This window comes from Panicum hallii, chromosome 5 (assembly GCF_002211085.1).
Source record: "Panicum hallii strain FIL2 chromosome 5, PHallii_v3.1, whole genome shotgun sequence".
Lineage (NCBI taxonomy): Eukaryota > Viridiplantae > Streptophyta > Magnoliopsida > Poales > Poaceae > Panicum > Panicum hallii.
This window is the reverse complement of record NC_038046.1, coordinates 57,815,610-57,829,326: the sequence shown is the minus strand read 5'-3', so window position 1 is coordinate 57,829,326 and position 13,717 is coordinate 57,815,610. Positions and strand designations below refer to the sequence as shown.

At 55.8% G+C, this 13,717-nt stretch overlaps 2 protein-coding genes and 1 pseudogene across 2 annotated transcripts; all 3 read left to right on the top strand.

Moving 5' to 3' along the window:
• The first annotated feature begins 1,413 nt into the window (after positions 1 to 1,413).
• On the top strand, positions 1,414 to 3,399 carry LOC112895121 (peptide-N4-(N-acetyl-beta-glucosaminyl)asparagine amidase A-like). The gene has a single exon (XM_025963001.1). The coding sequence runs from the start codon at positions 1,414 to 1,416 to the stop codon at positions 3,196 to 3,198; it is 1,785 nt and encodes a 594-aa protein (XP_025818786.1). The 3' UTR covers positions 3,199 to 3,399.
• A 1,531-nt stretch (positions 3,400 to 4,930) lies between these two features.
• LOC112892865 lies at positions 4,931 to 6,880 on the top strand (annotated as a pseudogene).
• A 3,720-nt stretch (positions 6,881 to 10,600) lies between these two features.
• LOC112895698 (peptide-N4-(N-acetyl-beta-glucosaminyl)asparagine amidase A-like) lies at positions 10,601 to 12,794 on the top strand. The gene has a single exon (XM_025963683.1). The coding sequence runs from the start codon at positions 10,676 to 10,678 to the stop codon at positions 12,437 to 12,439; it is 1,764 nt and encodes a 587-aa protein (XP_025819468.1). The 5' UTR covers positions 10,601 to 10,675; the 3' UTR covers positions 12,440 to 12,794.
• Positions 12,795 to 13,717: the final 923 nt, after the last annotated feature.

Below are 13,717 nucleotides of genomic sequence, written 5' to 3'. Positions count from 1 at the left end.
CTGAGCGAAACGTCCGGCTCCTCACTGCGCGGCTGTATTTGCATTTCGAAATTATCTCATCCGCAGGCTTATCCTCTCGCTGGCGCATAAGCATGCAGAAACTTCCAGAAGATGGTGCTTGCATGGGCCACGCACGGGTCAAAAAGCCCATATACACTAGTGCTCATTCTTTACTAATCAACCCAAGACCCGAAGCTTGACAGGTCCAGTCCATGAACCGGCGGCCGGCCTAGCTAATCACAGGTTGCATGCATGAAAGGCACGAAAGAATTAGCCTAATTTACTCGTGCCAACTTTGAGAGGAGTAAGAGTACGTATGCATGCAGCATGTGTAAGCAAGCTTCCTTGCATGTCAACATTTACTTGCTTCTTTGAAACCACGTGCATGAGCTCATCTTGTTTACGTTGAGACACGTGCACGTACCAAATGCCGTCGAACATAGCCCAGTGCAGGCTTTCAGCTTTCAGTGTTGCAGCAGACCTGGTGCAACACTTCTTCCTCCAGAAGGCTGAAGCAGAGCATGGCATTGCTTGAGAGCAGCGGGCTCCTGCAGAGTATGTAGGTGTAGTGTGGGCACTGAACTGTTTGCTTATTACAGGCGCACCATCCCAATCAGGAAGAGAATCATCAAAACAGCCAGCCCCCGAAGCAAAGCAAGGCAAAAGTTGCCACCCAGTCAGCCACCGCCACTTCAGATACCAGGGCCACCGGGGACAGCTACAAATTCCCACTTCATCCAATACCACGTAGGACCTACTTTTCCGCCACTGAGAAATACTCCCTCCATTCCAGAATGTAGATGCAAATCTAGGTTCATAGTTTTTGCTATGCACCTAGATAAATATTATATCTAGACACATAGCAAAACTTAAGCATCTAGATCTGTCAAAACGATCTGCAATTTAAAACGGAGGAAGTAGCACAGGTTGGACCTTCTGGCTTCACAATGACTATTTCTTAGCATGACGTCCACCAAAAAAAACTGAGAGGTCCTACTTGTTTTTTTTTCGTTTAAGAATTCTGAACGAAAGAGCTAGATTACCATTTTTTTGGATGCATATGCTTCTGATCTTCAAATTTCATGAAAACATAGACTCCTGCACCGGCTGTCTGTATTAACAAACTTTAGAGGCCCATTCTATGCGTCTACCAAGTTAAACTTGCAATCCAAACCTGATTAAACATTTAACTACATCATTAGGCCCCATTAGCCCAAGTGTCGCTGTGTGACTTGCAATCCAATTTACCGTCACTAATTCAGGGAACCAGAGCATCTCACATGCCCCCTGCAGCTGCAAAAGGAGTGCGCTCTGCTTCACTTCTACTCTTCACCGCCATTTTAAATTCCGTCCACTCCAGCAAGCGCGCCAAAGCACGAGCGCTCTCTCTCCCTCCACTACCAGGCATCAGCCATGGCCAGCTCCTACGTGCTCCTCCTCCTCCTCCTCCTCGTCAATTCCCTAGTCCCGGTCTCCATTGCTTCGCCTTCTCCGAAGCTCCGTCTCTCCGCCTCCGAGGTCGCCGCGCTCGAAGCGGCCGCGCCGCCGCCGCCTCGGCCGGATCAGCCGAGCACTTTCTTCGAGGTGGACCGGCCGCACCGGCCGCCGCCGGGCAGCTTCGGCCCGTGCTCCACGCTGCTCCTCTCGCACTCCTTCGCGTACACCTACAAGAAGCCCCCAGTCACGGCCGCCTACTCGCCGCCGCCGTGCCTCGCCGCGGCGGGCGGCCGCGGGTCGGCGATCTCGCTCGCCGTTCTTGAGTGGCGCGCCACGTGCCGTGGCGTCCAGTTCGACCGCAACTTCGGCGTCTGGCTCGGCGGCGCCGAGCTCCTCCGCGGCTGCACCGCTGAGCCGCGGCAGGGCGGCGTCGAGTGGACCGTCTCCAAGGACGTCACCAAGTACGCGTCGCTTCTTGCCGCCCGCAACTCCACCCTCGCCGTCTACCTCGGCAACATCGTCGACGAACAGTACACCGGCGTGTACCACGCCGACGTCACGCTCCACCTCTACTTCCGCCACCCGCCGGCGCCGCCGCCGCAGCCCGGGTTGGGGCCCGCCGACGTCATCGTTCCGATCTCGCTGAACCTGCCACTGAACGACGGGTTGTGGTTCCAGATCAAAAACGGCCTCGACGTGGGATCCGCGAGCGTTGCCGTGCCGACCAACACCTTCCGTGCTGTTCTCGAGGTGTACCTCTCGTACCACTCCGACGATGAGTTCTGGTACACGAACACGCCCAAGGACCACGGCCCATTCCGCGAGGTCACCGTTCTGATCGACGGCGAAATCGTCGGCGCCGTGTGGCCATTCCCGGTGTTCTACACCGGTGGCATCAACCCTCTCCTCTGGCGGCCCATCACCGGCATCGGCTCGTTCAACCTCCCGTCCTACGACATCGAGGTCACGCCATTCCTGGGCAAGCTGCTGGACGGCGAGGAGCACGAGTTCGCGTTCCAGGTGACGAATGCCCAGGACGTGTGGTTCGTCGACGCCAACCTCCACCTCTGGCTGGACCCCAGGTGCGCGGTGACGACGGCGAGCGTCATCAGCTACGACGCGCCGCCGCTGGAATCGACCATCGCGATCCGGCCCGAGCGCCCCGGCAACGAGTTCTACTACACGACGGCGTTCCGGCACGTCTCCGCCTCCGGGTGGGTGCAGACAGCGTCCTACGGCAAGATCACGGCGACGTGGACGCAGAGGCTGGGCTACGAGAACACGAACATGATCCAGGACAGCAGCCTGCAGGCGGTGAACCAGACCACCGACGCGTACTCCGGCGCCCACGTCGCCGACCGCGCCGGCGTGTTGTACTCGCAGGAGGCGCAGCAGAGCTTCGCGCTCTACATGTTCGTGGGCGTGGTGAACCAGACCTCCAACAGCACGTTCACCGTAGCGAGGAACGTGCGGCTGGAGTTCGGCGAGGAGCGGGTCGCCGCCGGCCGGTCGGGGTTCTGGTCCCGGTCGCTGCGCAACGCGCAGGACTGCGAGATGGACGTGGACGTGGAGGAAGGGGACGCCGTCGGGGTGTCCTGGGGGACGCGCCAGACGTACAGGTACGAGGCCTCCGACGCGTGCTACTTCCGGAACGTGACCAGCCTCGGTTACACTGTGGTGTCCGACCACTCCGACGAGGCCTGCGTGATGGGACCGCCTGCCGGCGGCGTTGCGGAGTGGGCGACGCGGCTGAGCTCGTAAGAGGTAAGAACGAAGCTGATCGTTCAGAGATGGTTGATTTCTTGTGATTGTTTTTCCTTTGCTGCTTGACTGAAGGAGCGAAGGATTGAAGAAAGGTCCCTACATGTGTGTATCAGTTTACTTTTGCGAAGTGGTGAAAAGAAATTTGTAACAACTATAAGATGTATCCGTTCGTTGGAATAAGAGAGGAACCTATTTCTTGCGAACAAAGGTGTGATTTGCAGCTCAAATTCAACCAAACTATTTCCTAATCCTGATTACACAAGCTGAACTGCTGAAGACTGAACCCAATGAGTCAGTGACCATCGCGTCAGAAGCTGTCGCATGACAGTGGGCAGCATACAGGTCCAATCTCAGGCGAGTTAGCTTATTCGAATAAATAGTGTGGTGAACTTATTTTGAAAAAAAAACATATGATGAAGAAATGGTATGGGCAGGAGCATGATGGTACAGTGAGTATTATGAAGAGAGAGAGAGAGAGAGAGAGAGAGAGAGAGGAAAAGGAGGGGGACGGAGAGAGAAATGGGTGAGCCCTGAGCTGATGGGCATGAGCTTGGGCCTTGGGGGGAAGAAAAGGAAACGGAACCAAGGGTGTGTTCGTTTCCGGGTACCTAAACTTTAGAGAGGTCACATCAAAGAGAATCTTATCATTTAGAAGTATTAAATAAAGTCTAATTACAAAACTAATTGCAGAACCCTAGTGCTAATTCGCGAGACGAATCTAATGAGGTATATTAGTCCATGATTAGCGAATAATTACTGTAGCATCACTGTGGCAAATTATGGATTAATTAGGCTCATTAAATTTGCCTCGCGAATTAGCACCTAGCTGTGCAAAAAGTTTTATAAACAGATTTTATTTAATACTTCTAAATAGCAAGATTCTCTTTGATGTGATGGGTCTAAAGTGTAGATAGCAGGAAACGAACAGGCCCCAAGTTGGATAGTCTCCTGGTGCTCCGTGGGCGGTGGGGGCCACGCACATTGATCGTGTGCTCGTGTCCTTGCTAGTGCATACACGCCAAAGTGGACTTCCGGTCAATGGCGATCGAAATGGAGCAAACTATTCCTGGTTGACTGGTGGATCCTTATCTGTCCTAGTATCCTGCAATGCATGCCGACCTGAACTGAATACATGCGCCGGCCGAAATCAGAGACCAGGGTCAGCGCCCGTCTGGTCCTTAGCAGTTGGCGTAGCGGCACGGCGGAGCTGCCGGGGCCAGCGGCCGCTGGCGCCGACATGCGACATGGCCGAGCTTTGTGCAGGCCGGCGCAGCTAGATTAGGTTATCTTAGGAGTGAGTAGTACTTAATGATGTAAGCTGAGGCCGTTGTTCTTTTGGAAGCATAGAGTTTTCATCAGTTTCTAGTGTTAGGCGCTTCGCCGAATTGGCTTTGGAGGGATATTCCAACTTGTAATAATTTTTTTAAAAAAAAAGAAAAAAAAAGACATGGCCGAGCTCGTCTGCAACTTGAACGTTCGGCAGCGGTGTTTGTCAAAATGAAGTGCACATGATCTGCAGCTTGTCGAAGCAGGGCAAACAAACTTGCCCAAGTGGTCTAATCCGCTGGCTGCAGATAGGCAAATATGCAATCCAGAACGACGCTGTTGACCGTTCCTTTCAATGGCCTTATCCTCGAGGTTGACCAGGTCCTTGCAATCCCTCCCTCAACTTTTAAGCTGCCCTGGCGCGCGTAGCAACGCAGCAAACTGCCTCCACTCTGATCTGACCATGGCCGCGTCCTGCGTTCACCTCGCCCTCCTCCTCTGTTCGATGATCCCAGCCACCATTGCCTCACATCGGAGCCTGTGCAAATCCCCGGCCGACGCGTCGCGTCGCGGCCGACCACCTTCTTCGAGGTGGACCGCCCGCTCCGCCCGCCGTCGGGCAGCTCCGGCCCGTGCTCCACGCTCCTGCTCTCGAGCTCCTTCGGGTCCTCCTTCGCCAAGCCGCCCGCCACCGCCGCGTACTCCCCGCCGCGCTGCCTCGCCGCGGCTGGCGGGCGCGCCTCGGCGATCTCCCTCGCCGTTCTCTAGTGGCGCGCCACCTGCCGGGGAACGCAGCTCGACAGGACCTTCGGCGTCTGGCTTGGCGGCGCCGAGCTCCTCCGCGGCAGCACCGCGGCGCCGCCCCCGGACGGCATCGTCTGGTCCGTCTCCAAGGACGTCACCAGGTACGCGTCCCTCCTCGCCGCCGGCAGGTCCACCCTCGCCGTCTACCTCGGCAACCTCGTCAACAGCACGCTCACCGGCGTGTACCAAGCCAACGTGACGCTCCACCTCTACCTCCGCCGCGCGCCGGCGACGAGGCCGCCCCCCCGCCACGGCTCCCGCCGACCTCGTCGTCCCGATGTCGAGAGCCCTGCCTTCGAACGGCGGCGGGCTGTGGTACCAGATCCAGAGCGCCGCCGACGTGCAGTCCACGAGCGTCGCGCTGCCGTCCAACACCTACCGCGCGGTTCTTGAGCTCTACGTCTCGTTCCACGGGGACGACGAGTCGTGGTACACGAACCAGCCCGGGTACCGCAACAGCCCGTTCCGCGAGGTCACCGATCGTGTCGACGGCGTCCTCGCCGGCGCGGCGTGGCCGTTCCCTGTCATCTACCCCGGCGGCATCTACCCCCTCCTATGGCGGCCCGTCGCCCCCATCAGCTCGTTCAACCTCCCGACGTACGACGTCGAGCTGACGCCGTTGCTGGGCAAGCTGCTGGACGGCAAGGCGCACGAGTTTGGGTTCGCGGTGACCAACGCCTTGGACGTGTGGTGCGTCGGCGCCAACATCCACCTCCGTCTGGGCCCCGGCAGCGCGACGACGACGGCAGGCCTCGTGAGCTACGTCGCGCCACCGGCGAACACGACGTCCTCGCAGTCCGGCGACCCTGTGGACACCCACCACCACGCCACGGCCAACCGAACCTTCTCCGCCACCGGGTGGGTGAGGCCGTCGTACGGGAACATGACGACGAACGCCACGCAGATGTTCGGCCTCGAGTACACCCTCACCTTCGAGACGCTGGACCGGACCACCGTCGCGCGCGCCGGCGTCTCCGCCACGGACCACGCCGGCGGCGTCCTGTACTCGGAGCAGACGCGCCGGAGCTTCCCGCTCGGCTGGCTCTACGAACAGGGTCGGCTGACCGTCACGCACGGGCTGGACGAGACGACGGTGGCGGTGGCGGTGGTGGCGGTACCGGTCGGTGCGCACCACGCAGAGCAGCGCCGTGGAGGACGAGGAGGGAGGCGGGAAGTCGTGGGGCGTCCGGCAGGCGTACAGGTACGAGGCCACCGACGGGTGCTACTTCAGGAACGTGACCAGCAGCGGTTACGACATCGTGTCGGACCACTCCAATAAGGTCTGCGTGAAGGGCGGCGCTGTCAGGGCTACGTCTGCCGGAGATGACGCTGTCAGGGCGGCGCTACCGGCGGTGGCTGGAGCGGGGAAGGCTGCTGGGCTCGTTCGTGCCGATGTCATGGGCCAATTTTGTTTGGGCTGCCAGATAGTTTCGCCCTGTCAGTTTGTGTAATGTGATATACAAGGTGGCTTCCAAAGTGATGGTAAATCGATTAAAGGTAATTTTACCTGAGATTATTTCAGAGGAACAACCTGCTTTTGTCCCGGGCAGATTAATTACCGACAACCTTATAGCTGCCTACGAGGCTAATCACAGTGGTGAGTTTCATATCCCTATTTTTAAGAATGCCACGTCAGCTTGGGGGATGAATGAAACACTATACCTCAATGGAGAGTTTCATTTCACTATTTCCAAAGCTAACCAGTGTAATTAAATGCTAGTTGATCTATTGGCGCATGGAATCCCCCATGAAACAACGGTGGTCACAGTGGTCGTTTCACGCCATTTCCAACATCTTGGAAACGAGTTAGCGGAATATCATGGGGATGAAACTGGTTCCTTCTCTTCCCTCATTAAATCAGTGCCACACCATCAAAAATGTTGATGTGTCATGGCAATTAATACCATAAAACTCGCTATGAAATCCCCATTGTGATTAGCCTATGTTTACAATTTATGAAGAAAAAGAGGCCTCGGGAACAGAGATGTTGAGCTTTAAAACTTGATACGAGGAAGGCCTATGATCGTGTGGAGTGGGCTTACCTACGAGCTATAATGCTTCGTTTGGGTTTTCACAGAATGTACGTGGAGACGATCATGCGTCTGGTAACTACTGTCTCTTTCTCAGTTTTATTAAATGGTGATCATCTGGAAATTTTGTTCCTTCGAGAAGGATTCGCCAAGGGAATCCCACCTCTCCCTATCATTTTTGTTGGCAGCAGAGGGCCTTTCATGCCTCTTAAGAACGAGAACTCAGTCATCGATTCTCAGGGGCATCAGGGTGGCTCCATCGGCTCCGATGGTCAGTCATCTACTCTTCGCGGATGACAGCCTATTGTTTTTCAAAGCTAATGGGGAGAATGCTACGGAGGTCAGAGACGATTGTCGAGCTTCAGGACAACAAGTAAATATGGACAAATCGTCAATCCATTTTTCCAAGGGCTGCAGTCACTCTTCACGTGGTGAGATTATGGACCTTCTTCAGGTTCACAACCAGTCACTCAGCGAGAAGTACCTGGGTATGCCGTCAGACGTTGGCTCCTCTGTGAATGGAGCCTTTAAATATCTAAAAGATCGGATTTGGAACAGAGTTCAAGGTTGGATGGAGCAATCACTGTCGGCAAGGAGGTTCTAAGAAAAGCTGTTGCCCAGTCAATTCCTACTTACTCCATGTCCTGCTTCAGATTGCCAAGGGGTTTATGTCACCATATTAACAGCTTGCTGCGCAATTTCTGGTGGGGAAGCAAGGAGGGGAAGAGAGAAACATGCTGGGTCGCATGGGACGAGAGGACCAAGCCAAAATTCCTGGGTGGACTTGGATTCAGAGTTTAGGCTATGTTTGGATCCACCCCCAAATGGTAAAAAGGTAAATGGTAAAATTTTTGTTCCTGTCACATCAGATGTTTGGACGCTAATTAGAAGTATTAAATATAATTTAATTAAAAAACTAATTACATAGATGAGGACTAAATGACGAGACGAATCTATTAAGCCTAATTAATCTATAATTAGTAAAATTACGGTAGCATTTGCTCTTTTGCACTTTGGGGTGTTTGGATCCAAAAGTGTAAAAAAAGTGCAAAAGAGCAAAAGTTTTACACTTTCTCTTTCTCTTTCCGTTGGATCCAAACAGACCCTTAATCTTGCGCTTCTGGCAAGGCAGGCGTGGCGAGTCTTGCAAGATCCTAGCGCTCTTAGTGCTCGAATTCTAAAAGCTGTCTACTTCCCTAATACAGATTTTTTGGAAGCGAGAGAGGGCGTTGGTCCCTCACGCATTTTGCATCGCCGGAGCCAGGCCCACTACCTCGTGCAGGTAACCAAACAAGCTCAACCTGCATCCTGCGGTCTGCGGAGCTAGCTGGGGGCTGATGCGGAAACTGCCGCCCCTCTTCAACAACGCCTTGACCATGAACGATGTCTCGTACTCCTATTGCTTGTTTGGAGTTTGGAGTTTGGACTGAAGACGAGGAGGGCGGAGAGATAGGCAAATAGCGCACACCTCACGGCCCTCATCCTATCCACTGGCCAATCCATCATCGGTCTGAGAAGCGAGGAGCGCGTCCCCACCTGTCATGCAGCCAAGACACGAGTGGACGTGGATCCAAAGGCATCATCCCATCATCCCCGTTTCCGTTAGGAGAGACGTCGCGGTCGGTCGAGCGCGGCTTTTGGGCCCACAAGCCAGACCTCGCCCGGCAGCCGAAAAGCGCGCGCCCCCCGGGTCATCCGGTCCCCGTTCCACGAGTCGCGACGAGCCGGCACCCCCGGCCCACGCGACAGTGGACCCGATGGGGGCATTGAACTCCTTGATCCGAACGGCGGAACGGCACGGCGCCGGTCGCGGTTGGTGCGCGGCCGCCGTCGGGCCGGTCCGGTCCGCATGCCGATTCAATCGGCCACGGCGACGACTTGGGGAGCATGCCGGACCAAGAGCTCGGCTCGGCTTGGACCGCTTACGTGGCGCCCCAGCCCAGCTAATCAAACCGTGACCGATCAGAGAGAGCAGAAGCAGCAGCAGGAGATGAGAAAACGAAGCCCGGATCTGTTCCAGCCTAGTAGCTTATTGGACACTACACAGGTCCAGTGATAGCCAGCTGATTCTGTCGGAAAGAAGACGCCTCCATGATCCACCACGCTCGATTCAGTGAGTGGGAAATGATCCGCAACCATGCGAAAAAAGAGCATTAAGAAAGAAAGATTTGCGCTCGTGTGTGCTAATCTAAGCACCTGCTAGAGTGATGATGATCGTTGCAATACTAGCCGTAAGCCGTAGCGGGATCCACTGAGGCCTCCACCTTTTGCACGACTGGCCGAAGGCTGCTCAACAATTCTAACCTCCCCGCCTCGCGTTCCTTCTCCCGCGGCGAATGCGAGAGTTCCGGGACGATCTGTTCATTCGGAGCTTCTGACGCCCTGGATTTTCTGAATCCTTTGGGCAGCTGCCACTGCACATTAGCTGCAGCTGAACGAGCTCCCTTTGTCCACAAGATAATCGTACAGGCCCCAGGCGAGCCTTGTTCTCCCTGAGATTGCTTCTGGAATGTGAACGGGCAGTATGTATTCAAGTTGATGCTGATTTGTCGCTTGGTTTCGGCCTAGCTATCAGAGTTCGTGATGAGGAGCTGCCGACAGCACAGCGGCTACATCCTGTGGGCTCTTCTCCGTCTCAGGGGAGCTGAGAGCTGAGAGCTGAGACCGTCTGCGCTCAGAGGCAACGAGTTTATGCGCGTATCTGATCCGCGCTAATGATGTCCGACGCAACATCCAGTCACCGCTCCCTCCGAGCGAGCGGAACCTGGGACTGCACATGCAGGCAGCTGTATTAAAAATATTTAAATAACCTCGATTCCTTTGGTCAGGTTTTTGATTTGGGATCCAAGGCGATCTAAACGGAAAGTTCGGTTTGGGGAGCGGATGTTTCTGGTTCTAAGTCAAATGTTCAGATGACTCAAATCGTTATGGTTTTGTCCAGTCAAGCATGTCGTCAGAAGGCTTTGAGCCAATGAAGAGAGCTCGATCCTCTCCTCAGCATGAAACGGATGCCTTTAAACCTAAAAGCTGTGTTCCGTTGGGGCAGCATGAGCTTCCGGACGCTTTAAGCACAGGATAATTTTGAACACGCCCTTTTTCATTTGCTTTTGTGTGTGCTGAATATGAATATTGATCGTGGCCTGTCTATACTAGTAGACAACTCAAACTCTCCCAAAAGCCACATAATTCGCCTACCAACCAAGTACTTTGCGTTGCCATTATACGGCACTCACAGCAACATATCCACTTTGTTTATGCCGCCTAGATAGAACTAAGATAACGATGGATATCATTATATTATTTTTTTATTTCCGATTTATAATTTCCTCGCTGCATCGCCGGGTTTAAATCCGCAGCCTTAACGCGGGCGCTACATGCAACGCCTCCCATTCCGCCTCGCGCCGCCGAAGCTAGCCGCCATGTCGGCGTCCTCCCCTGCCTCCCGCTCGCTCCTCCTCTGCCTCTGCCTCTGCCTCGCCCTGCTCTCCCGCTCCGCCGCCTCGCCTCGCGACCTCCGCTTCTCCGCCGAGGACATCGCCGCGGTCGAGGCGGCGCTGCCGCGGCACCGGAGGTCGTCGAGGACCACCTTCTTCGAGGTCGACCGCCCGCTGCGCCCGCCCAGGGGGAGCTCGGGGCCCTGCTCCACGCTGCTGCTCTCGCACTCCTTCGCCTTCACGCTCACCAAGCCGCCCGTCACCGCGGCGTACGCGCCGCCGAGCTGCCTGCGAGGCGCCGGCGCGGTCTCGCTCGCGGTGCTCGAGTGGCGCGCCGAGTGCCGCGGGGTGCAGTACGACCGCATCTTCGGCGTCTGGCTCGGCGGCGCCGAGATCCTGCGGGGGAGCACCGCGGAGCCGAAGCCCGGCGGCGTGGCGTGGTCGGTGTCCAAGGACGTCACCAGGTACGCTCCGCTCCTCGCCGCCGGCAACGCCACGCTCGCCGTGTACCTCGGCAACCTCATCGACGACACCTACAACGGCGTCTACCACGCCAACCTCACGCTCCACCTCTACTTCCGCCGCGCCGCGCGCGCGCGGTCCCCAATGCCGCCTCCGGCGGCAGACGCCGTCGTCCCCGTCTCGAGGAGCCTGCCGCTCAACGACGGGCTCTGGTTCGTGGTCCAGAACGCCACCGACGTGCAGTCGACGCGCCTCGCAGTGCCGGCCAACGCGTACCGCGCGGTGCTCGAGGTCTACGTGTCGTCCCACTACGCCGACGAGTTCTGGTACATGAACACGCCGGAGCAGAACGGGCCGTTCCGCGAGGTCACCGTCCATCTCGACGGCGATGTCGTCGGCGCGGTGTGGCCGTTTCCCGTGATCTACACCGGCGGCATCAACCCCCTCATCTGGCGCCCCATCACCAGCATTGGGTCCTTCAACTTCCCCACCTACGACATCGAGCTCACGCCCTTCTTGGGCAAGCTCCTGGACGGCGAGCAGCACGAGCTCGGGTTCGCGGTGACCAACGCGCAGAACTCCTGGTACGTGGATGCCAACCTCCACCTCTGGCTCGACCCCAGGAGCTCCAAGACCACCGGCGGCCTCATCTCGTACGACGCGCCGAAGCTGGCGGGCAGCATCGTCTCGCACTCCGCGGACGGCATCGACGGGGAGTACGAGGCGACGGCGAGCCGCAACATCACGGCCACGGGGTGGGTGAGCTCGTCGCGCGGCAACGTGACCACCACGTTCACGCAGCGGCTCAGCTTCGCGAACACGAACGTGGTGAGCGGCCACGGCAGCGCGCAGGCGATCAACCAGACGACGGACGCGCTCACCGACGTCGGCGGCGGGGCGCAGCAGCGGTTGCAGCAGAGCTTCCCGCTCTACATCTTCCTGGGCGGCGACGGCAGCGGCACGTCCTCGCAGCGGCTGATGCGGCGCGTGGAGATCGGGTTCGAGGAGTCGCGCGTCCGGGGCGGCGGCGCCGCGACGAGCACGCTGCGGAACGAGCAGGCGGCGGCGGCGGAGGTGACGCTCCGGGACGACGCCGTGGTGGGCGCGTCGTGGCGGATGCACCAGACGTACGCGTACGGCGCCTCCGACGGCGGCTGCTACCTGAGGAACGTGAGCAGCGTCGGGTACGACGTGCTTTTCGACCATGACGACGCGTCGTGTGCCGGTACGCGCGGCCGCTGACGCCCGGCGCCGACAGCTAGCGAGCGCCGTGTCGGCGCCCCCGCCGCGCGGGCCGGTGCCGGCGGATAACGGCCGGGGAAGCGACAGGGTGTAAATGGAACACGGCGGCGGTGGCCAAGCGTACCGGCCCCATCGGGTCCCCAATTATGAAATTTAATATGATGGGTCATTTTCGTGTGCTTAGCTTTCAATAAGAAAAGATGTGATGCGGTAAGTAGTAGTGCATGTAACCCCACAAATGTAAAGTTGTTGGTCTGGATTTGTAATTTATTGCTTGTTTTCGAATTGTATGAATTTTACTCGAATTCTAGCCATACGAGGATGAGAATTCAGAACACATGAGCTAGTGGCTAGTTTTGCTAATCCCCTCATGGTAGGCACATCTCATACTTTTATTGCTCAGACATGCAGTATTGTACTACTCCGTATTTTGGTCCCCTGGTCGTGTTATGTACATCATGCTCGCCGGTGACCGGTGTTATAGTGCACCGGGACCCGGCGCCGTACGAGACCCGTACGCTCATTGATTCCGTGTCAGCAGATGTCAGGGCAAACTGACCGAGCGATGCGCAGCGTAAGAATCGTGCTAGTGTCAAAATCTTGAAAAAAATATATTTTATCCTTTATATTTATTTTTATTTGGTGCAAATCATCCTCTTAGCTAACTAAGTTCGTGCATTTATCATCCTCATCTTAGTTTAATGATTGTATAATGCTACTAATGGTGATTTATGGCATGCAAATCATCTGACTAATCCCTACTTAGCAATGTAATGTGCTAAGTTGAAGATATAAAGCCCATAGAAAAATTCAATAAATTCTTTGAATTAGGTACCCATAAGACACTATCAAAAAAATTATCCACACGGACGATAATGGCGTTTGACTCAACATTAGATGTGGTTAAGCAATGATTAGTTAGATAATTATATGATCCAAGTCAGTATTATATGAAACTAAACCATTGTTAAGCTAAGGTAAGATGGTAAATGCATCAATTTAGTTAGTTAAGATGTTGACTTGTATCAAATGAAACATAAAAAATTAATATCACACTTTTGCACACCTTTTCCTAAAATTCTAGATTAACAAACTAAATTTAAAAAAAATTTACCATGCGGCCGGACGCGGAAAATGTCGGCCAGCGAAACGGCGGCCGAAAATGCTTGAACTGATTGATCCTGTGCAAAGCGGAATGATTAGCAGGCCCCCCGTTCTCGCTAATGGCTCCCAGCTGGAGGCGGCATGGCCGCTGGTAGGGCCGGTAGCAGCAGCAGC